General features: G+C 39.2%; 1 protein-coding gene across 1 annotated transcript in view; it reads left to right on the plus strand.

The window, feature by feature from the left end:
* Positions 1 to 26599, plus strand: part of Cubn (Cubilin) — an 882604-nt gene that overhangs the window by 556590 nt on the left and 299415 nt on the right. Inside the window, exon 45 of the mRNA XM_068225286.1 lies at positions 8263 to 8415. Coding sequence (XP_068081387.1) covers positions 8263 to 8415 — 153 coding nt within the window. The remainder of the gene's footprint in view (positions 1 to 8262; positions 8416 to 26599) is intronic.

Genomic DNA, 26599 nt, shown 5'->3' on the forward strand with positions numbered 1-26599 from the left:
AGGGCAAAACATGTCCCTTTAGACCTTAGTTTATTAGGATGTAAGTCCTAACTTTGCAAATATCATTTGTATTGAATAGGTTGACTAATAAAATTTTAATAATCTTAAATTGTCTGATCATGTTGTCGGCTTTTAACAGACTTGATTTGGGAATTTTCTCAACCGAAACAGTCTGGAAGGGGTATATCAGTGTAGGGCCAATAAACTGATTTATTACAGTCAATTTTTGATGCGGTTGGAGTGAGTCCTGGTAATCTGATCTAAGTTAGCTTTCAATTTTTCAAGTACCTGATGTTCATTGAATACTAAAGTCTGTCTGAAAGTTGCCCCTAAATATTTTATTTCTTCACTATCATTTATACTTCTAATGTTTCCAGAGACCGTCACTATATCATCAGAATGAAGTTTACCATTTTCTATAATAATGGCATTTGATTTGTCTGCATTTATATGCAAACCTATTTCTTGAAGCAGATTTATGACAGAAGTGACTAGGATTGAAGCTGCTGCTTGGTCTTTAGCTATGATCACTAGATCGTCGGCAAAGCATAGGTATGTTAAAGGTACAGTGTCAGGACTCAATTGAAAACCATACATTTCTGATACTTTGATGTCTGTGAGTTCATCAAGGATGTGGTTTATACCCCAGTTAAATAAGAAAAGTGAAATGGGATCTCCTTGCATCACTCCACATTTGATGTTTATCTTATCTGTATGACCCCGAGCAGTTAGAACTTGTGTTGTGTTTTCTGTGAGAAGGTTGACTAGTAACTTCTTAATGGATCTGGGTAGTATAGAGTTCTCTGTTGTCGCCTTTAATTGATTGTGTCCAATACTATCGAACACTTTGCTGATGTCGAGAAATACTACGCAGCCTGAAATCTTTTTCATTACAGCTGTTCGTAAAATGCCATCAACAATATTCACGTAAATGAAAGTGCCAGGGGTCATGACAAAACCTCTTTGGAACTGGTTCAAAGGGATGTATTCCCTTACAATTTTATCAAGGATCTTACTTAATATGCGCTGAATAATGGAGCAAATACTAATCGGTCTCCATTTGGACAGATCATTCTCTTCACCGCCTTTATGTATAAGAACAGTCCTCGCTGCCTTAAGAACCTCAGGAATGAACCCACTTTCAAATATTCTTCTGATGATATGGGCTAAAATATTAGCAGCAAGTGGATCATAAACAGATTTCAATAAAACCTTGTCCGGACCTGGGCTAGTGTCAATTGCTATGCTCTTGATAATAGAGAAAACTAACTCTTGAGATATTGAAATTGTATCATCTAAGGTTTCATTCGTATAATCAATATAGGAGTCTCTCATGCAATCATTAGGAGTTTCAAATCTGTTCCCAAAATATCCTTCAACAACATCTTTCTCTAGTTTCAAATTATTAGTTCCTTTGCCACTTAAAATTTTTCTAATTGCTTTCCTCCTTTGGTAAAAATATTCATATTGAGTCAGTTCATACTCGAATTTAGCCTTCCGGCGTTCACGATCATTCTTAGAAGATCTCTGAGGGTTACTGGAGGTTTTATACTGTCGGTTGTTATTTTTGTGAGTGCCACGTTTACGAGCTTCAATATATCTAGTAACTGGACTCTTTGGACCTGGCAGTAGGTCTGTAGCTGTGGCAAGGAAGTTTACAAAATTAGTGACTTGTTCATTGAATTCAGCATCACTCAATTCATGCTGAAAAATACCTAGCCATTTACTCAGTTCGTCGTGGTAAGGTTTATTTTTTTTGCTCTCTTTGATCAGAGGTTATTTCCAACTTCGTTGACTGACCATTTTTACTAGAAATAGGAATAGGATCTGAAGGTGGAATTTTAGACTGGCTAGGTGTAGTCATAGATGGATTCAACAAGCAGGCTCTGTATTGCTCTGGGTGTGATTTACTTATATGTATCTTAAGGCCTTTATACATTTGCCCGCAAAATTGACATTGTGTTTTGTTATCAGTGGTACTCTTATTGGTGTCATTTTCAGCCATAGTACAGGATGTATAACCTCGATAATATAGTTACAGATTATACTTGTCAATGATGATAATTTATTAGGCCCATAGACATTATTACTATGAAACTGTAGAATATATCAGAAAGTAGGGATGTATAAATTATTTCGTCTTGTAAATGCAAACCATGAATTGAAGGTATTATAGTGGGATAGTTAAAGAGAGTTAAAGATGGCAAGAAGAGAGAAACAAAAATATTGAGAACATAGCGTAGCCTAATTCAGACGTTGAATGATTAATGGACACAGAACACTTATCACCGCCTAGATGTCGTTGGTTTATCTTTAGCTTCTCTGTATACACTTAAAGCTACTGGACATATAAATCAACGCCGAACAATATAAATCAAAATGGCTGTCGTCTTGGCAAAAATTCAGCACACTTATTTAGTGAAAATTTTCTATAATGGGAGCACAGGTATGATAGATAACATCAGCTGGGGCACTATACACCTCAATACGCCACAAAGTACATGAATCAGCCTATAAATAAACATAATTCAGCGTGTTAAACCACTAATGCCACCCACTTGGATTCGGAAGGTTTCCATCATGGCCTAGATCAGTTTTTATGTCTGTAGCATGTTATGTTTTTGAGATATATCATAGATATACTCATTTTACAAATTTACCCCCTTGGTGACTCTTGTTTACCCCCTCTTAATAAGATTTTCCCAAAACAAAAGAAATATGTGTTTCTTTATTTTTAAAGATGATTTCAAATACCCATTTTCAAGACTGTAATAACTTCAGTTTTTGAGATATAAGTATCCTCATAAAAGGTAGTCAATCCCTTTTTCACCTTTTTTCACACCCTTAAGAGGATTTTCCAAAAACAAAAAAATATGTCTTTCCTTTTTAAAGAAGATTCCAAATACCAATTTTTACATCTTTAAACTGTTAAACTTTTGAGATATAGATATCCTCATTTTTAAAATCCAGCCCCCTTTTCACCCCCTTAGCGATGGAGTATCCAAAAATCCTCCCTTAGTGAGGACCTATGATGTAAGATAAATGCATCCTCAAAATTTCATTTCTTTATGTCCAATAGTTTTGGCTCGCAATGATGAATCAGTCAGTCAGTCAGGACATGTTATCTATATATATAAAATACCCTGTCCTGACCGACTGACCAACCGACCATCGCCGAGCCAAAACTACTGTATATAAAGAAATGAAATTTCAGGGATACATTCATATTAACACGTAGGTGCTTGTTAAGGGAGGAGTTTTGGATATTACTTCGCTAAGGGGGTGAAAAGGGCGGTGAATTTTTAAAATGAGGATATCTATTTCTCAAAAAATTAAAAGTTTACAGACGTAAAAATTGTTATTTGGAATCTCCTTTAAAAATAAAGAAACACATCTTTTCTTTTTTTATATATAGAGATTGTTACCCTTAGTGAGAGTACAACTCTCAATATTTTGTATGCCTTTATGTTTGACTTTTCTTGTCTTCTCTCTCTCTATTCTGTTGTGTTCTGTTCTGTGTTGATTTATGTTCTTCCTGTGATGTCTGACCTACATTTCAGATGACACTCTTGTTGTCAACCTATATCTGAACTTGAAATGAGATTTTTGTTGATTGGCAAATAAGACATAAGCTGAAAATCCAGGCTGAGGTGAGAACCTTCTTTTCTTTCATATAGTTTAGTGAGATGAGCTGACATTTTTCAATTGTATTTTCGAGAAAGAGCCGGTAGTATTTTGTGTGATATAACATTCCTTTCAACCTGGGAATTTAAATTTCATTGGCTCTGTATGTTCTTTTAAAAATGGAATAATAACCATATGTTTCTTTCATGAGTCATGAAGTTTTAACTCAGTATGTATTATAGAATAATGTCCCTCCCGAGTAAGTATCTGTGTGTATTTGTGCTGATTAATCTCAAGAAACAAGCAGCAAATTTTGATGTAACTTTCATCAATATAGAACACTTATCGAGGAAGGTTTAAGTGTATGGAACAATGATCTACAACAAAATTGAACAAAGTAGTCAGAAGTCAAAGAACAAACGGCCATCTGAACACTTTCTTGGCTTTCACTGCTTAACATGTCAATAACAGACCTTAAGTATGTGTGGAAGAAATGTTGAAAATAAGAAAACTCTACAAAAACGTCAGTGATGGTATAAGCCTATCTGTAACAGATAGCCCTCAATTTGCATTTTTTGTATTATAGTTAACAATAAAAAATATACATTAAAATTAGAAGTCATACTTTGAGATAAATAATACTACCCTATCAAACTAAATTATTTATTCATCACATTAATATTATGAATATAAAAATATACTTTGCAGTATGTAATTTACATGCATAGTTGAGGAGTTATCATAATTTCAGTGTAAGCAAAGGAATTATTTAAATATTGCTTGAGAACAAAGGAGCAAGCTAACAAGCAGGCAGTCAGAAGGGTCTTGTAAAAACTTGCGCTGAGCTATGTACATTACCTAGAAAGAAGTAATGACACACATGGATTGTCGAAGTTCCAAATACAATAGTAGACACTGTGCATGCACAAGGGTGCAAAGCATTGTCTACATGTTGGCACAAAGCAAGGGACTGTTATTTGCTCGAAGTCTACCATTATCATATCTCATTATTACATCCATAAACTGGCGCATAAAATTTGAAAGTCTATCATTGAATTCTAAAACGCATCTTGTAGAAATGTACTCCAGTATGAGAAGGAGACAATGACACAAGTAATACATGTAAGGCTTCATACTGATTATCCAGTTATCTCAGTGGTAGCGTGCTCGCTTCTGAACCGCGAGGTGGAAGGTTCGACCCTTGCTCGATGCGGTATGTATTGTTTATTCTTCACATAACATTTCATTTTCAATTATTTGTTATTACTATTACTGGCCTGAAATAACTTAGCCATTCCTCTTTTCATGTGCATTTACACACAAGTTACAAGATCAATAATAATAATAATAATAATTTTTTTTTTTTTTTTTTTTTTTTTTTTTTTTTTTTGCGAGGGAGTGTGGAAAATCTTTCATAAGACGCTTGTGAGGGTCCGCACTCAACAAGTGTGTGGAGATTCTTACCCACTAAAAAATACACTCCCTTTTCCCACAACGTTTATCTCCGCCCCGGAAACCTCTCTCGCATTACTTTAGGACGGATGTCGTGCTTAATGCATCTTGTGCTTCATCTTCCTTCTTCTGCTTTACTGTCTGCCATAATCATCCAGGTCCTTCTTCTTCTGACACAGAATATTTTCTACGTAAACTGCCACCTGGTCCCAAGATTCTTGACTTCGTAGCATTACTGACACGATCCCTTCTGGCGTCATTTCTCCCTGCATAACTTCTAAGCATCTTCTTTGTGGCAGCCAATGAACACACACAAAGAAAGTATGTAATACGTCATTGATATCACCGCAGTATATGCACGCCGGACTAGTTGCTAGCCCTAGTCTATGAAGAAATTTTCGGAAGTATCCATGACCTGTCAAGAACTGTGTGAGATAGTAGTTCACCTCACCATGATTTCGGCCAACCCATACGCCCAGAGAAGGTATCAGTCTTTTAGTCCATTTCCCTCTAGAATCATCTTCCCATCGTTGCATTCTGTGACTAAGAGCCAAAGCCTTTGCCCTTTTCCTTCCTAGCTCTTCTTGTGTGAGCCAAATTTCTTGTCTTTCGAAGGCCAACAAGTCAATAGGAGCTACTGCTGCTACTACTAGAATCGCAGGTTCTGATACTGTACGATATGCACAAGCAATTCGTAAAGCTGCTCTCCGTTGTACAGCCGCAATTCTTTTCTGATATTTCGCAATTTTTAACGATTCAGCCCAAATTTCCAAACCGTATAACAGTATCGATTGAACAGTCGACATGAGAAGCCGCCTTTTACTAGATTTCGGCCCCTTGATATTTCCCATGAGTCTACTAAGTGCAGTCATGGTTTTTGCTGCCTTATCTGTTACTCGTTGGATGTGGTCCCAATATGTAAGCTTAGTATCAAGCGTTACACCAAGATATTTTGTGCTCCTAGTTGTTTTGATGGCTATCTGCCCGATCTGCATCGGTACAACAGTATTAATCCTTTTCCTCGTTAGAAGGATAATTTCCGTTTTATGATCTGCGAGTTCTAACTTGTGCTTTATCATCCATTCTTTGACACGTCGCATCACCTGATTCAATTTAAATTGAGCCAGCTCTAGGTTACGAGTTACTATCACAGCAGCCACATCATCAGCATAACCCACAAGTTTTACATCTTCTGGCATCTCCAGCCGTAACAAACCATCATACATGATATTCCAAAGGTGTGGTCCGAGAATTGAGCTTTGCGCTGCACCAGCTGTGAGCCGTTTTCTTCTCTGACCATCTTCCGTGTCGTATAACAATGTACGGTCTTTCAAATAGTCTCGCAGTATATACATGAGATATTCTGGTAGCTTGAAAGTTTCTTTTAGAGCTTCCAAAATAATAATAATAATAATAATAATAATAATAATAATAATAATAATAATAATAATAATAATAATAATAATAATAATGTTTTGTTGTTTGTCCAACCCTTGTCCTGTTTCTCTATGGGGTCATGTATGGAGTGAGATGAATCTGTTGTAGCTGGTTTCTATGACCAGATGCCCTTCCTGATGTCAACCTCATCAGAGGAGTCAATGGGATGAAATGAATGACGTGATATATGATACTAGGAAGGGGAAGGTTGAAACCCGGTGCCAGCACATAGCCTACTCCTGTCGAATAGCACCAAGGGGTCTGCTCAAGGCATAACGTCCCCATCTGATGAACGAATCACCATCAACAGCGTCATATGCCCTCACTCCATATGAACACTGTGGAGAGGTTTGGAATTAAATCCAGGGTTTTGGCTTGCAATCTAGTGCTTAGATATTGTATACCACCACCTCATCTACCCTGCCAGCTAACATTCTAATGGTGAAATATTTTTCGACCAACAGGACTCGAACCGGCTAACCACAGTGTCAGACTGTTTAGACTTCAACGGCTTAATGATCATGGCCACCAGGCAGGCTTTTTTTAATGCTATTTGTTTGGGGCATTGACCCACGTGGATCTTTTGCCCCTAGCAGGCGGGCTAATAATAATAATAATAATAATAATAATAATAATAATAATAATAATAATAATAATAATAATAGCTCTTCTTCTCCTTTTTTTATTTTTATTATTAAATGGCCTCAGCTATCATACAAGCATTCTGATTTGATGCCATCTAGACTGGCCTAGGTATAAATTTTGACGTTCTGTTTCAGAGCTCTTTTGGACAATCTATACATTTTCTTCAGCTTATTCCAGCTATCAGATATTTCTGGGCCCACTGGATCCACTCAGGTTTATTTTGGTTTTGATTGGTTATTTAAAGCTGGATTCCCTTCTTGAAACCATATGATTTTTGAGATGAAAATCTCAATCCAGGATAGACTGGGATTGGGAAAATCAGCCCTCTAGGAAGGAAGCCAACACTAAGCTCCTGAGCTAATCACGTCCCCCTCTCTTGGATAATCTATGTCTGAGTTAATTAATTTTGTTAGGTGAACACCCAATGTGCCACCAGGGGTCATTTACATGCCCTCATTTTATGACATGGAGCAGTGAATAAACATTTTTCTGCCCTTCAAAAATCTCACTATCTTGCTACCTCTGCTGGGTCTGAACCCATGAACTTGGGACCCAGAGGCTGACACTCTTCCACTAATCTGCAGAGGGATCAACCATGTGAGAAGTTATAATCTTGGAAGTCCAAGATTAGGGGCACATTTTTACTAAAATCTTGAATATTGTTGAAACAATTAGGCAAGCCTGTATACTAATGTATAAATTGCATTGTAAGGTTAAGTTGAAAAGTGAGTTCTTAAATACCGGTAATCTTATAAATATGATTATGTGAATAACATCTGATTCCTTCTATCTAACTGCTATAATTATTGTAGGTTTTCTCCCTTAGATAAGCTATTTAATATGCCTTTATTATATGTTACATTAATTTTCTATTTCAAGATGGAGTTATTATTATTATTATTATTATTATTATTATTATTATTATTATTATTATTATTATTATTATTATTATTATTATTATTATTATTATTATTATTATTATTATTATTATTTTGTGTTTGTGACCTGTCTACATTGTATGTGGTTTGCTTCTTTTGTTATAGCCTAAGTATTGATGTTCTGAGATTTGTTAAGCAGTATTTAATCTTAAGGATATCTTTGCAGAGAACGTTCTTCAGACGATATGTGGTACAGACCCTCAACCTAATATTCAGTTGGGTTCTAATGAAGCACTAATAACATTCAAGACTGGGCCAAAGTCTCCATACCCTTTTACACATAAGGGGTTCTACATGAACTACAATAGTTCCTATGACTGTAAGTATAAAAAGTAATTTTTTATTTTAGTTACCGTACTGATCTGGTAATTGTGAATGAGCTAGGTATTCAGTCTCCATGCTGAAAGTGGAGTAAGTAAATATATATAATTTAATACAAGAAACATGGGTTGCACTAGAGACAGACAAAGTATACCAAGATTGTAATAAATGGAGGCACATCATTCTAAATCATCTTACCTGGATCGTTGGAAGGAATTCATGATAATGATGAATACAAGAAACAAATACTATATGGGAGAAAAATAAAACTTGACATACAGGGTGAGTCACTCATTTGTAATAAAATGCAGGGATGCGATTGGGGTGATGATAAGGAGGATAGTAAGCCAAGAAGTATAGTCCAATACTCTACTACTGTTTGTTAACCTCTTAACTGGAGAGTTTCCACTGAGAAACAAACATTCATAGCAGGGAATTAACGAGTTAATTCATCACGCCCATTACCATGATGTTGGTGACGAGTTACCTTGTCATGCCCATTACTCTTCTGCTAATGATGAAGGAACTCGTCCCACTCATTATGCGCTTCCGCGAAGGATGAAGGAACTTGTCCTGCCCATTATGCGTGCATGCCTTCTCAGAAGATGAGTTATCTAGTCCTGCCTGTTTTGACTTAAATAGTATACCTTATGGCTGGTATTAATCTGAAAATTTGCATTACAGAAATTAGCATCACAAAATGTGTGACGGTAGTGTAACCCTAACAACCATGCAGGCTGTGATCGATGGTCAGACAATGTTACCTAGCAGCCGTGAAGGCTATCTCTTATGACTAGTAATCATCGGGAAATAACAGCCATTGATGGATGGCCATGATCCAGAGACATATTTATGACCATTTAATTTTTGCAAAGAAAAAATGGTTTCTTTTGATTTGCATTTGGTAATTCAAACCATAATTCAATATTTGATTCAACTTCTTGCAACTACATTATGATACTATGTCTGACACTCAGTAACAATGATGCCACTGTTGTAATGAAGTACATTATTGTTACAATATATCAGTTTTCTTCAATGAGTCTCTATTTTTAATGGTACAGATGCATGCTCACTGTAAGGCTACGACCACAGTGCAGGCGGCGAGCGGAGCGTTGCCGCTATCGAAAAGTTGAAGAGCGGAGAGGAGAGAGCGGCTGTGTGGACATCTAGCAAGAGTCAGTCAGCTGCGCGGCGTCTCCCCTGCATGTAGTGATTAGATTATGGCAGTTTCAATTTTCTCGTTTGTCTCTGCTTTTAGAAATGTTTTATCTAAACTGAAGAATTCGACGTAGGACTAGGAGAGAATTTCGTGATCATCCAGTAAATAAATTACGTGAATTGCATGGGGAATTTCAACATTTATATGGAGAACTGAATTGGTTTCCTGCTAAGATGTTTCAAATAAACTTCTATGTCCATTCAAACTTTTGACTTCTTTCTAAAACTTAAGGCGCGACTGCAGAAGCAAGTTACCAACTTCCAGAGACCCATAAAAGTCAGATGAAATGACGAACACAAGTTTTCATATTGGCAATATATGACAAAGGATAATAATATTAATTAAACAATAATAATAGGGCATAAAATAATAATAATAATAATAATAATAATAATAATAATAATAATAATAATAATAATAATAATAATAATAATAATGATAATAATATTAATATGTTGCATTAAATACAATATTCTTTATGTCCATAACCGTGATTGATTTTTAACTGAATTTATCTCGTATATTTAAGATCGTTTCAATCTCTTTCCAGGCTTCCCTTGTCACTAATAGGTTATCGAAATTCTTCTCTCTGTCGTTCCATAGGAAAGTTCATGTTTAAACTTCAGAAAGTAGCACTTTCATCTCCTCCCTTATTAATTCACTAACAGTCATTGCGAGCGGCGCAGCTGAAATCTCAAACAGGAGCGAGCGGTTAGCGGCATGCAGCGTTGTCCTTGAGCCAACTTCCCCTCCAAAATGACGCGCCGCGGGCACTATGGCCACATGCATTTGCTAACGCAGGTTTGAGTCTCATCTTTGCCGCCACACAACGCAACGCTCCGCTCGCCGCCTGCACTGTGGCCGAAGCCTAAGTTTCACCACTTGTGTTATCCTCTCTATCCAAAGAGCTGTCGTCTAATTATCTAATTTGTCATCTGAATCACTGAGATGAAGAATAGTTTCATCATCCAAACGAGCATGCTTAGCAATTATGTATGGAAAAGAGTACAGTGAAATATTGGCACACAGTGTGGCACAGCAACTCTGGAAACTATTGACACCTATTGGAGAATACTTAAGAAAGGATTCATAAGTTTTACGGGAATGAAGAGAGAAGAAAGTGGGTTATAAGAAACAGCAGTTACAAAATTTATTTGAATAATATTATGAATGATCCAATTAAAGGAAGAAAAAAAAAATTTACAGTTACTGTATAAAGTTAAGTGCGTAACCTTGAGCGAGATAGCCACCGGTTGTGCACAAGAAATATTAAATACAAATAAGACTATTGTCTTATCAAAGCTAGAAAGTCCAGAAGAATTGAATAAAATAGGTACAATCAATCAATCAATCAATCAATCAATCAATCAATCAATCAATCACTACTGATCTGCATTTAGGGCAGTCGCCTAGGTGGCAGATTCCCTATCTGTTGTTTTCCTAGCCTTTTCTTAACTGATTGCAAAGAAATTGGAAAATTATTGAACATTTCCCTTGGTAAGTTATTCCAATCCCTAACTCCCCTTCCTAAAAACGAATATTTGCTCCAATTTGTCCCCTTGAATTCCAACTTTATCTTCATATTGTGATCTTTCCTACTTTTAAAGACACCACTCAAACTTATTCGTCTACTGATGTCCTCCCACGCCATCTCTCCACCGACAGCTCGGAACAACCACTTAATTGAGCAGCTCGTCTCCTTTCTCCGAAGTCTTCCCAGTCCAAACTTAGCAACATGTAACGCTACTCTTTTGCCGGAAATCACCCAGAACAAATCGAGCTGCTTTTCTTTGGATTTTTTCCAGTTCTTGAATCAAGTAATACTGGTGAGGGTCCCATACACTGGAACCATACTATTTTGTAGGCTGACCAATGTCAAACCCAATAATCTAAGTCAAGAAAAGAAAACATTGACAAAAATTCTGAAGCTAATTGAAAAGTACAAGAAAAATGTTAAGTTTAAGAAAAGAGAATTAAACTATGAAACTTTATAATATATAATAGACTAGATTAGAAGCTCTTGAAGAGGTAAGTTTTATAGTACTCCTCCAGGGAGAAAAAATTTCAACAAAACTTTCATTAAGAACTGTATTAAAAGCCTTTGGCCTCATATTCAAATGACATGGTGAACAGATTATCACCAACAAGCTGACAAGCCAGTCGTTAAAAAATAAATGTCCTTTCAAAGGAAGATCCATAAACACTTATTGTTGTTGGCAAGTATGCAGGGATGCCGACGAGAACTTCGCCGTTGAAAGCAGAGCCCAACCTGCCATTTAAAAGTTATCTTTGCTTTTGTGTTAAGAGTGAAAGGTCTGCCACGCCAGTGACAGTCGCAGCTATGTTATCTGTTGCATGACATGTTGACATGACTCAGAGCTGCAGCAAGTCCACTCATATGCGAAGGTGAGGTAGTTGACCTTGTGGCAGAGTATGGCTGAAGGAATGCGGCTGAGTGCCTGCAGCCAAGAGCCGCTGATGAATGTGTGCCAGCCAGCCAGGAGCTAGCGCTATGTAGAGGAATAGAAAGTTCTGGAGACAGCACACAAAAAATAGCGCTGGGAAACTAAAAACTAAATTACTAGAGAGATAACAAAGGACTAACAAAAATGCAAAGTAATATGAAAAAAGGTCCTCAAGGAATATTAGTGATAACACCACATAAATAATTCAAGAAAGCTAAAAAATAAATTACAAAGAATAGCCAATCAAAAAATGGAGAACAGCAGAAGGATACACTATCGGTACCAATCAGCATGAAAATGCTGATGACATGAGCAGTCATGTCCAAGTGATAGTAGCCAATCAATTAATGGCTGCAGAGTCAGCATACCCGGCGAGGGAAGAAGGTAGATATCTTTCATTAAACCTGTGATATGATGAAACTTGTCTTCGATTAGTCAGCCAAGTGGGTGGTTCTGATAATGGAGAATTCAAATGAAAAAGGCCTCAGATTCTCATGTTTAACATGATTGCGGCTGCCTGATGTACAAGTGCGTCATGTTGTTTTCATGTTACATGCCATTGACATGCATGTGCATCATTTTATATGATCCAATTTTGCTTGTCTTTACTGGTCGGCCCTGTAATTGGTCTTTGTTCTTGTATAACGCTGCTCAGATTGAGGTTCGAGTTACGTGATTGGGTTATTGGTTCATGGCCAGTTGCTTTCAAACATGGTGTTATAACGTATGAAAGTGGCAGTGACAATTCTCCTGGTCCTTCAGATTCGAACACAGAAGGTAAATGCAAAAGGCAAATCGATAAGAAAGTGGTGTAAATTGTGCCTTGAAAAGGGAGTAGAACTAACTCCTTTTATTATTGTCCTCAGTATCTTGAAAATCCTGCACTTTGCTTAGAGCCTTGCTTTACAATTTAGCACTAGTGCTATACATGATGTGAATGACTACAGTGATATTCAGTACTGCATCAAAAAGTGGTTACTGAAGGATGTTCTTGGTGTGAATGATTATTACGTAACAATGTAACATCATTTGTTCCAATGCATTATAATTATGCTATACTAATAACACGCACATTTAGTGATGCACATGGGTGTCTAGTGGCAGCTAGGATACACTGAAGAAAATGGAAATTGCAACACCCAGAAGGAGTGGTGCTACATTGTTGCAATTGAACATGTAGGACGAGTTGTGATTCAATGATTACACTTTCAGGTCCCTCTGACCACAAGTTTGGACAACAATCAATACAGGATGTGCCCACCACGAGCTGCAATACATTGATGAATTCATCGAGTCAATAAGGCCCTGGATCGCTTCCTGTGGAATTGTGGTCCATGTTTGCTGCACTGCATGGGTCAGTTGTTCCAGAGTTGTGGGTGGCTGAGGACGGTTGGCCAGTTGTCGACCCATCATGTCCCACACATGCTCAATAGGACTGAGGTCCAGGATTCTGGCGGGCCATTCTAAGGTTGTGATGTCGTGGAGAGCTTCTCTGGAGATGCGTGCAGTGTGAACCCGGGCATTGTCCTGCTGAAACATCCCATTAGCAATGTTCGCCATCATAGGGACAACCACTGGATTGAGTACCCTATCAACGTACTGTCGAGCAGTCATAGTGCCCGCAACAAGCACTAATTGTGATTTCACATTAAAGCCAATAGCTCCCCAGACCATAATGCTTGGTGTTGGCCCTGTGTGCCTCTCAACAATATGATCTGGGCGGCACCTCTCCCCGGTACATCGGCGCACACGATTCCGGCGATCACTGTGGGCAAGAGAAGCGCGATTCATCACTAAAGACGACCCTATGCCATTCGTCGACCTATGTCGATCGTTCTCTACACCAGGCCAGCCTTACACTTCGCTGTTGTGGGGTCAATGGAACACCTTCTGCAGGGACACGGGCTCGTAAGCCAGCTGCACGCAGGCGATTACCAACTGTTGTGTAATGTGGGATGCCACAGCTGCTCAAATTTGCGCTGCTGTTGCATGGGGTTCCATCCGGGCCATCCGAATAATGCGGCGATCCTCTCTCATAGTTGTCTGTCGCGCTGGGCCTGTGCCAGGTCTACGATTGTGGGTACCTTCATTTGACTGCTGCTGGCATACACGTTGTACCGTAGATGCCTATTGGCCAGCACGTGCAGCGACAGTCCTTAGCGATAATCCAGTCTCACACAGCCCAATTATCCGAGCCCTCTCAAACAGCGACAGTTATTGATAGCGTGCTCTTCTCTGTCGTTGAGGCATGTTTGAAGGGGAGCACTTCACTGCACAGACTACAAGTCAACTACGCTACACCAGAGTCTGTATACTGGAGTTGATTCCTCCGCGACCAATCACGTGGGGAGACCTGTAGCAACAATCAAATGGGTCTGAAACTTTGATCGTTTACATACCTACATGGCATTGTTCCATGTCTTGAAAATCAACACAAACGACCAATACCTTCATGGTGTTGCAATTTCCATTTTCTTAAGTATATTATATTGTTCTTCAGTGCTGATGACACATGCATGCATGATCGATGATTTTTCATGTGTATGTTCATTTGTTATGTCAAAACTTTCATCTACTACCTTCTAACTAATAGAAAGAAATTTAAAACCTATCAGCACCTGGGGCAATTTTATAGGTTTAATTAAGGCAGCAGTGAACATGTTAACAAAGAGTAATATGCTTGTGATCTTCCTATGCCAAGTTCCAGGAATGGAATAACATGGTCACAGATAGTGGTGAAGACAGCTCTGTCGTATTCTGTTCAATGTGTGTTAACTCCCCATTCCCATTGGCATCGCCTTAGCATGGATTGAATTACTTGAATACTATGATGGATCAAGTGTCAAGTACCAGTAGTTATCAGAAAACATACAATCCATAGGAAAGGTGATATAAAGGAGAAAATTATGTAACTCCCCAGCTCTTTCCCGTCAGTATTCAATTAGAGAACGTTCCACTTGGCGACATAACTTCCCTAGATCGGAGTAATGCTAACGGCTCACTTTTGGACAGAATACATTCAGGTATTGGGACCAGTGACCTTTCTACTAATGCAAAAATGTATGAGGCATGGAAGATCAGAATGTGCATATATTCGTCATCTCTTTGTTACAGAGGTTCCTTCAGTAAACGTTCAATAAACATCATCAATTTTTGGCTGATATTTTTATCTGAGTGTTCATTTCTCCTCTACAATTTTTTTCATTATGTGCATGCTCTATGCAGATGTCTTTGATGGCTTAGCAGAACAATCCTGGCATGAAATATGTGGCCACACTGATTGCACATAATGTAAATTGGAGGACTTGACTGGCCCTAGTGTACTTTATGTCTCTGACATGTTTCTTCTTCCTGTCTTCAGTGTTAACATTCAGATTGTGCAACAGCAGTCCAAATCTTCGAGTGCCAGCAAGTATGATCTTCTGCAATTGCACACCATGTACTCTGATCAATGTTTGTTTTCCTCAATATCTTCTTGAATTGATCTTTATAATGGTTCTGAGGGGCACTACAAGGTCTCCTACCTGTACTAAGTTGACTATATAGGTGTGTCAAGGAAGTCTGTCATCCCTCAACTGGACATTCTCGATCTACCTGAGTTGGTGACAAAACAATGGTTTTCCCTCTCAAAGACTTTTATTTTCAGTATGTGGTCATCCCTCTGATGTTCATAATGGATCTGAGCTACTGTTGGTGGAAGCGTTCCTGCTTCTTGATATCATGGTGATCATAGAGTCCACGTTTAACATCCATACAGCAAGATGGAAATGACAACTGCTCAATACGCCATCAGTTTAGTGTCTATTCTTGGATATTTATGTAGGAAGACCCAATGTGTGAGACATCCAAAAGCTACATGGGCAGCACAAATTCCATTGTCCATGTCCTTGTCCAAAGAGCAGTAGTTGAGAGAATACTTCCTAGAAGAAGTGATCTGCTTGTTTTAGATGTGTACTGGAGGTGGAAATATTGGAATTCAGGAAGGAAGTTCTGGGAGCTAGTACATTCATTTTTGGAATGTTGATAGTCAGGACAAATCATGCATATGCTTTACTGAAACAGTTGACTGACATTTGCAGCCCATCATATGTATGAGGTGGACAAGCAATGTCATCTGGATATGCAGTTCAGTTACACAGGTGAGACTTTTACCCTTTCTGATCAGAGTCTGGTTTGATTGAATAGTCTCAATCAAATCTATACCAATATTGTTCACAAATGATGCTTCATAGAACATGACTTCCAGGTACAGGACAAAGAATGTTGGTACAACTACACAATCTTGTTTTAAGCCCTTGGATCAGAATGTTGGACTTGGATAAGAAAAAGATCTAAGTAGATTACAAGCGACAGAGATGCGCTTTCTGTGAGGGGTCTTGGATAAAACAAGGAGGGACAAGATAAGAAATGAAACAATACAAAACATGCTACAAATCAATCCCCTAAAAGAAACTACGGAGAGAAATAGGCTGAAATGATTTGACCACGTCAAAAGAATGGGACAAGAAAGATTACCAAGAAGAGCTCTGGAATGGACAGAATCTGGAAGAAGACCAATTGGAAGGCCACAAACAAGATGGAGGGATCAGGTGGAAGATGATGTAAATCAGAGAGGACTACAATGGGAGACAATGATGGAACAATAGACTGTGGGGGAAAAAAAAGAGAAGATTAGAAGAGGCTCTGTGAATGACCTGCATAAGCAGAAACGTATCAGGATGAAGAAGAAGTAGTGAAGGGGAATTCTTCTAATGTTTCATCCTGGTACATCACTTGTCCAAACATATCATAGTGGAGTGCTTTGATCAGTCCAACAAAGTGTTCAGGGCAGCCTAATCATCTTAAAACTATCTACATTGCTTCTCTAGGCACTGTGTCAAAAGTCCTTTCCAGATTGTACAGCACTAAAAGCAGGGGCTTTTGTTGTTCTCTGCACTTCTCCTGTAGTTGCCTCACATGAAGGGAAGGATGAATCCTGCACTAAGATTCAGGAATTATCTTCTCTGAGACTGTCTGGAGACGATTCATCAAAATTCTAGTAAAGATTTTAACAGCTATGGAGTGCAGCGATATGCCATAGTAATTACCACAGATGCTTTGATTACTTTTTTTTTTTAAGATGGTAACAATGGTGGATTTCTTCATGTCAGCAGGGACCCTTTGGGTTTTCCATATTAAAAGGATCAGAGAGAAGATCCTGGTTTTCAGAGGTAAGTTTTCACTTTGGATGAACTTGAGGAATGTTGTTGGACCTAGGTGCCTTGTTTGGTTTCAAAGAACTTACTGAATTCCTGAAATGTTGGAGAGACTGCAATCCAAGGTTGTGGAGAATGCTGTGGAACATGTTGATGAAGTTTTCAGCAGCAGTAGAACTGCAGTTTAAGATTAAGATGTTCTTTCCAGTGGCTTGAGATGTCCTGACTGTCAGCAAGGATGGTAGTACTGTCAGTGGCTCTCAGGGTACCTGATGAGGAACAATCAGAACCATAGCTCCTTTATTTCAGCATAAAAAGTCCGTAGGTCTCTGGTATCTGACAGACTTTAGAGTTCCTCGACATTTTGTTACCACCAGTTGTTTTTAATTTTCCTTATGTCAGTCTAGCATTTTTGTTTGAGCTCTTAAAAACATGCTTTCCTCTCCATGGAAGATGGTTCTTGAACAAGGGACAGGTATGTAGGGGAGAGTCCTACAGTACCGGCCACCTTAACGTTTTCCCTTATAAAAAATAAAATGCTCTACGGTATGAGATTTTCATACAATAATCTTGTACTTTACCAAATGCTTTTTCAATGTAAGGGTGTGATTTCCATAAAATCTTACCAAAAGTTAATAATATTTAAAAATACAACAAAGCTTAATTTCCAAGGACTACAAAAATCTTCTTCCAGTACCGGCCAGTTACTATTTTCTAAGATATATATGTCTAATACATTACTAATATCAAACAAATACAGAAAGAACTCAACAACACATAATTATTGGAATTGGCATCCACTAAATTCAAGTTTGGTTTATTTTTTGCAATAATTACAAATAAAATACAAAATATTCCTGTGGTCTACACATCCAACAAGCGCCCAGTCTTTGCATTTGGGACACTGCACCCATTCTTGTTCCAATGAGTCACAACAAATAATGCATGATGTGTCTTCTTCCATTTCCTTAGTATTTACATTTGTTTGTTTTCTTTGTTGAACTGGTGAAGTACTTTTGAATGCTCGACCAAAGCGAATGCTAATTGTACATTTTTTTTCCTGACCAGAGATATGAAGATTTTCTAGATTCTTCATATAAGTAACCAACTGATTTTACATATCGTAATAAAAGGATTTTTTAATTCTTCCCATCTGAGGAGTCAGATCCACAGCCACACCCACTCTAAGTGCTCTCAGACGATCTCCTGACGTACTTCTTGGCACACAAAAAGCCTCAGCAGCTTGCCCTACAGTCATTTTGTTAGAAATAATTTAGTTCAGTGCCATCTTCATCCTGTCCTCGATCCACTTTCATTGTATTTTACCCCATTTCTCTGTCATTTCACTATGAAAAGTGATAAGAAGTGGATATTATTTTATTTCTTTAAAAGTCCTATTGGCCAGTACTGGAAGACATATGGTTGGCCGGTACTGTATGACAATCACATGAAGGAACTTCCCCAAGTGGATATTGTTTAATAGACGATGTCGTGAAACTCTTACCAGCTATAGCGTCCTCAAGGAATGTATATAATATATAAGTAAAAATAAAATCAACAGCTTACCTGGAAATGGAGTACCTGGGGCTTGAAAATAACTTTTTGCCCGCGATCGTAAGCCGGCCAGTGTACAACACTCACATCTCACACAAGACTTAACGCTAAACGAAACCCCCAAAGTATGACATGCGGGAATGTAGCATCCTTCATATGCCACCTGTAAGCTACTGCCATATAGCACCTAAAATGAGAACCAGCAATGGCCGGTACTGCAAGCCGGCCGGTACTGTAGGACTCTCCCCTATCTCTCTTGACACTTGAAGCTCAGAATTGCTTCAGAATCTCAAACCAGTCCTTTCTCTTTCTTACATTAAAAACAAATTACCTTTTATGCTGTCTCTTTGATGATGTTTTTTAATGTGGTCCATGCAGTCCTCATAAATAGAAAATATTTTCTGTCATACTGCTGAGTAATAACATAGTCAATGAGATGTCATTGTTTGGAGTGTGGATGCATTCCCATGGTCTTAAAGTGGTTAAGTATGCAGAATTGCGTATTGGTGATGAAGAGTTCATCCTCAGTACTGAAACCTAGAAGTAGTAGTCCATTTGCATTGTTATTTCCAACACCTTGATTATCCATGACATACCTACAATACGATTGTCTCTTCCCACCCTGGCATGAAAATAACCAAACAACAAAAGTTAACGTATCTTGGCAAGAACACTGCACAGTTGGTGGTAGAACTAATTCTTGGAATCTTAATTGACATTTAAAGTGGCAGCATAGGTGAGGACAAGGTTGACAAAACTATCTCCAGCAAGAGGAATTTGAAGAATTCCAAGTCTTTCATTGACTGCAGTAGGGATGAACAAACGTTCTTTCATCATTTTTATTTTCACTGCAAATCATCCGACACCATAGATGAGTGGTATTCAAAGCGTGGTACGTGTACCACTAATCGTACGAAGGATCGTCTCAAGGGGTATGCAAATTTATCGTAACTTCTGTTTTCAGTTAGCAGTTCAGAAAAGAGTCGAGCCTGCTCATTTTCAATAAAATCTTGTTTTGATTGTATTTTTTGTCCACCACCACATAGTGTCTTCTTTTTGAACTATTCATTCTGAAATGTGTGTCAGTTTTTACCTCCTTTTGACTTTGTATATAAACATGCTTACTTATGCTGCATTGCTCTTGTTTTAATTTTTATTTCAAAATCCACTCATTCACTTCAATTTTCTTTCAGTAACAGTAACAATGTAACAATTCCTATAGCAATAATGAGACAAAGTCTCTCATAGTGCATTGGCAATGCCAGTGGCTCCTAGTAGCCATGCAGTGGTCTCCACGGTATGCACTAGCCATTCGTCTTGGTGGGTGTGCTATTTACCAACAGATGAGCCCAACTTAGCACACTGGAGCAAAACGCTGGCAACCAGGAATGAGTTAGCTGGAAAATTTATAATGTCCAATAACAGGCCAACAATATTGGTATTATAAATTTACTCATTCGAGAAAAAGACACTTAAGAAAATGGAAATTGCAACACCATGAAGGTATTGGTCGTTTGTGTTGATTTTCAAGATATGGAACGATGCCATGTAGGTATGTAAACGATCAAAGTTTCAGACCCATTGGATTGTTGCTACAGGTCTCTCCACGTGATAGGTCGTGAAGGAATCAATACCAGTATACGGACTCTGGTGTAGCGTAGTTGACTTGCAGTCTGTGCAGTGAAGTGTTTCTCGTCAAACATGCCTTGACGACAGAGAAGAGCATGCTATCAACAACTGTCGCCGTTTGAGAGGGCTCGGATAATTGGGCTGTGTGTGGCTGGATTATCGCTAAGGACTGTCGCTGCATGTGTTGGCCGACAGGCATCTACGGTACAACGTGTATGCCAGCAGTGGTCAAATGAAGGTACCCACACTCGTGGACCTGGCACAGGCCCAGCGCAACAGACAACTGTGAGAGAGGATCACCACATCATTCGGATGGACCAGATGGAACCCCATGCAACAGCAGTGCAAATTTGAGCAGCTGTGGCATCCCACGTTACACAACAAACAGTTGGTAATTGCCTGCGTGCAGCTGGCTTACGAGCCCATGTCCCTGCAGAAGGTGTTCCATTGACCCCACAACAGCGACGTGTAAGGCTGGCCTGGTGTCGAGAAAGATCGACGTGGGTCGACGAATGGCATAGGGTCGTCTTTAGTGATGAATCGCGCTTCTGTCTTGCCCGCAGTGATCACCGGAATCATGTGCGCCTATGTACTGGGGGGAGGGGCCGCCCAGATCTTATTGTCGAGAGGCACACAGGGCCAACACCAAGCATTATGGTCTGGGGAGCTATTGGCTTTAATGTTAAATCACAATTAGTGCTTGTTGAGGGCACTATGACTGCTCGACAGTACGTTGATAGGTTACTCAATCCAGTGGTTGTCCCAATGATGGCGAACATTGCTAATGGGATGTTTCAGCAGGACAATGTCCGGGTTCACACTGCACGCATCTCCAAAGAAGCTCTCCATGACATCACAACCTTAGAATGGCCCACCAGATCCCTGGACCTCAGTCCTATTGAGCATGTGCGGGACATGATGGGTCGACAACTGGCCAACCGTCCTCAGCCACCCACAACTCTGGAAAAACTGACCCATGCAGTGCAGCAAACATGGGCCACAATTCCTCAGGAAGCGATCCAGGGCCTTATTGACTCCAAGCCTCAATGAATTCATCAATGTATTGCAGCTCGTGGTGGGCACATCCTGTATGGATTGTTGTCCAAACTTGCGGTCAGAGGGACCTGAAAGTATAATAATCGAATCACAACTGAACACTCATCCTGCATGTTCAATTGCAGCAATGTAGCTCTACTTCTTCTGGGTGTTGCAATTTCCATTTTCTTCAGTGTATTTCAGGTTCCCTATGGGAATCTACATCTATATCATCTTGTGAGGCTTGCTGCATTGCCTGAGAAGAGAACAGAAAACTCCAGTGGTCGAATAATTGGGATATCAATAAGCACTGAGAATGGCAGGAACAGTTCTCTCCGGCCATTGCTGACAATTCAGTTTTAGGCTTCTTCTGTAAGCTTTACTCTGAAGGAGTTATGAGGTTTCTTTTCCTAGTGATGATGTAATACACAGTAAATTTTTCTTATTATTGAAGAACAGGATGGTGTAGAGGCTTAGCTGCTTGCTTGTCATTCTGGCAACCGTGATTTGATTCCTGGTATAGCTGGGGGCGGGATTTTCAGTTGATAATCCCGTGGTGTCAGGAAAGACATGCGATCTTAAACTCCCGGCCAAAACTCTTTCGTGCCTCAGTGCATGCAGCGACCCTGGGCAAGCAGATAAGCTGTGGATGATTGTGATGATGATTATAGTTAATATTATTTGGCATGCCGTAACAATAATCTGTTATTTCAGGTATAATCACATTATACTATTACTTTGGGGGTACGAAGTTAAAACAGTTGGATTTTGGGTGTACGCCAAGCAAAGAGTTTGAATAACACTGCCATACATGTGTGCATGTTTCTCCTGCATCTGTTCTTTTCCAAAAGTTGGTGTAGCCTGAGCTGGTCTGATTGATTTGTCCTTCAGCTGATAACCTGGTTTCACTCTGAGCAACAATACTGATATCCAGTCTAGCTATCTTATTGGTAAGGAGAGCTATTCTTTTTCTGGTCTATTGTTGCTATCCATTAATTCCAGTAGTCGTGATGTTCCACATTCCAATAGTCATGTTCATATATTTCTTTCTTGGTTTTCATCCACAAAATTTGTGACCTGGGTGTGGATTCCCAGCCAGGTTCAAGTGTGACTACTGTTGTTTAGCCCACATTTTCTACAGACTTCCCTATTCAGGGGGGGCAGTGATTATCCTAAATAGGCATGCCCAGTCACAGATGCAGAATCAGATCCCTGAGTAGGCATGGGTCTCAGGAAGGTGACCATCACACAACTGCCGCCAGTGTGCAAATCCAAAAAAGTAACTCCCGGTTTCACTCAAAACCTGCTACCACAGTACTTATCCCATCGCTGTTGGGCTGTTAAAATGAAATGGCCAAGGAAATTGTCATTAGCATGATTTTGTTTAGGGTGGATTTTAGCTTGCCAGGAAGTGACCCCACACACTATGATTCTGGAGCCATTCATCATGGCACATGAAGCATGAGAAACATTACTTCAGAACACCAGAACTGCAACAAACTTCTGCCAGCTAAAGAAAAGTGGAGTTGTGCTTTTACAGCCAGTTTGTCTGGCTAGACCTTTTCTGCTTCCAAGACCGTTGGAAACCAGAATGGTGACTAGTCCCTTCTCCATCCCCTTTGCTGTAAGGCCTAACTGAGAGAACCTTAACTCCACCTAAAAGGGCTCATCCATCGAAAGCTGTTGGCCCCTTTATGGGGTTGAGTTACTTACTCTTGCCTGACACTTGGCATTGAGCTAGCTCTATGGTCTTACTCCATTACCATAACAGAATAGCTGGCCAGATACAAGAAATAATCAGTAGGACACAGAATATAAATGAAGAATGTAAAATCCTTTTTTTCCTTAGGGGCTTTACGTCGCACCGACACAGATAGGTCTTATGGCGACGATGGGATAGGAAAGGCCTAGGAGTTGGAAGGAAACGGCCATGGCCTTAATTAAGGTACAGCCCCAGCATTTGCCTGGTGTGAAAATGGGAAACCACGGAAAACCATTTTCAGGGCTGCCGATAGTGGGATTCGAACCTACTATCTCCCGGATGCAAGCTCACAGCCGCGCGCCTCTACACGCACGGCCAACTCGCCCGGTGAATGTAAAATCATAAATATTTCCGTTATTATTCATTGTAGGATTTTTTGTGCAGTGTATAGCTTTATTTTCTACAACTTTTGTAAAGTAGCATTTTTTGATAGGACCAGTGTCAATGGAGATATCATCACCTATTTGCTAGAACAACAAATGTGCCAAAATCCAGATTTAGTTTTAAGTGCTGGTATCTAATTACATTAATCTTTGTTCTGAAAATGTTGTGTCTGCTTTCCTTGTTGACTAATAGCAAGTTCCATTTTCATGAAAGTAAACATTTTGCTTTATTTGTTACGCTTCAGTAATAAAGGTGACACATTTGTGGTTTTGACATATAGGCAATGATAATTTTTAAATAACAATTTTCTTTACTTCACAATGACACAGATAGGTCTTTTGGTGACAATGGGATAGGAAAGGCCTAGGAGTGGGAAGAAAGTGGCTGTGGCCTTAACTAAGGTACAGCCCCAGAGTTTGCCTGGTGTGAAAATAGGAAATTATGGAAAACCATCTTCAGGACTGCTGGCAGTGGGGTTTGATCCTACTATCTCCTGGATGTAAGCTCACAGCTGTGTGGCCCTTACCGCATGCCCAACTTGCCCGGTGTGATGATATTTGAGAATTAATTTTTAACTTTCCCCTAAACTTATATTTCACTCAGATGAATAAAACTATTTATAGCCTTCTCCCCTGACTTTTAAAAATTGATTTTCAATAAAGTCTGCTCAGCAGTTTTCTCATAATGCTCATATGTATGTACAACCATACACACAGACAGACATGAAAAACCGCATTTTCTTCTTATTCTGGACGTTACTGATACAAAAATCCAAATTCTTAAAAATGTTGACCAAAATGCAGACAACTCTTGTTTTATTTACATAGATTTATGACCAAAGTTTTTATCAAAGGTTGGAACCTCAGTAGTGGCAACTATTAATTACAATCGATACAAAAAAAGATACATGTTACCAAGTTCTACTTTCCTTCAAAATAGTCACCAGCATTGTGTACAACAGGTTGTCGGCGATGTGGAAGTTTTAGGATACCTTTAGCAGCACTTGTTGTGTTGATAGTTCGAATGGAGCAGTCTACTACCCGGCGAATCTCTGGAACAGTTCTGAAGCAAATGCAATTGAATGTGCCATAGGTCAGTCACTTAACACTGATCTGGATTTAGGATAGATGCCCAGGTGGCAGATTCCCTATCTGTTGTTTACCTAGTCTTTTCTTAAATAATTGCAAAGAATTTGACATTTACTGAGCATCTCCCTTGGTAAATTATTACAATCCTTAACTCCCCTTGCTATAAACATATATTTGCCCCAATTTATCTTCTTGAATTCCAACTTTATCTTCATATTGTGATCTCTCCTACATTTTAAACAACATTAAAACTTATTCGTCTACTGATGTCATTCCACGCCATCTCTCTACTGATAGCTTGGAACATACCACTTAATAATAGCAATATAAATGGTCCGTTATTGGACATTATAAATTTTCCAGCTAACTCATTCCTAGTTGCCATGTGCTAAGATGGGCTCATCAGTTGGTACATAGCACACCCACCAAGACGCATGGCTAGTGCTTACTGTGGAGGCCACTGTGTAGGCTACTTGGAGCCACCGGCAGTGCCAATGCATTATGAGAGACTTTGTCTCATTACCAAAAATTGGTGCCTGCTTGGCCATCAGATGATATAGATGTTGAATCCCATTTATTTATTTATATAATCGTGTCAGAAACATACATTATAACAATAATGTCAGGACAATAACAAATCTGGTACTATAACCATTAATCATTTCTGATGATGGCAGGTAACGATGTGATTAAGCTTTACATAAATACAAATTTAATTAAATGTGGTATGACCAATATGCGGCTAATTTACATGCTTCCTTGGTAGCATCGATCACATTCTGGAGAGAGCAAGTAATTGGACACAAGTTACAAACAAGAAGATGGCTCATTGTCTGTTCTTCACCACATTCACATACAGTGGAGTCACAGACAAAACCCCACTTTCTCATGTTGGTCTTTGTTCTTCCAACTCCTGAACGCAACCTGTTGAGTGTTTTTCATGTTGACCAGCTTTCCTCGTAGCCTGAAGGAAGTCTTTCGAAAGGCGTCAACCATCCTGCAAGGTGGCTGGATCTGGAATGCCATGAATTCACTCTGAAGTTTGATGGTGATTCAGTGAGGCTTGCAGTTGTATGGAGAAAGCTTTTCCTTGACTTGAGCCATTGGGTTGCTGCGTGGTACCCATATAAAGTATGGGTCGTCAGGTTCAGTGCTTTAGATTTCTCCAGTCTGGATGCACACTCACGGTATAAGGGAACCTGAAATATTTGTCCCAAATGAGTAAATTTATAATACCATTATAAATGGTTTGTTATTGGACATTATAAATTTTCCAGCTAATTCATTCCTGGTTGCCAGTTTCCTTATGGAGAATTAACATCTATATCACATACCACTTAGTCGAGCAGCTTGTCTCCTTTCTCCCAAGTCTTCCCAACCCAAACTTTGGAACAATTTGTTCTCATGCTCAGGTGTTCCTTCAGAATGTGAAGCACAGTCATATACTCTAATTTGGTGTTTTGGGCCAGCTGAAGAATTGTATAGTGTTGATTAGTGTCCAGTAATGCGACTTCACTGACACTAGAACGACTAGGCCGACGCACGTCTGCCACATTTTGGTGTCCCTCGTTGAAGGATTATACCCACCGTGCCACTATTCTGTAAGGCAATGCAGATTTCCCGCAAGCCTCTTGAAGACCTTGATGACACTGTCATGCTCTATGACCTCTGGCACATCATTCAATTGCTTTCTCTTCAGAACTGTTCCAGAGATTCGTCAGGCAGTAGACCGCTCCATTCGAACTATCAACACAACAGGTGCTGCTAAAGGTATCTTACGACTTTCGATCACTGGCAATGGGTTGTACACAATGCTAGTGACTACTTTGAAGGACAGAAATAGATGTA

This window comes from Anabrus simplex, chromosome 1 (assembly GCF_040414725.1).
Source record: "Anabrus simplex isolate iqAnaSimp1 chromosome 1, ASM4041472v1, whole genome shotgun sequence".
Lineage (NCBI taxonomy): Eukaryota > Metazoa > Arthropoda > Insecta > Orthoptera > Tettigoniidae > Anabrus > Anabrus simplex.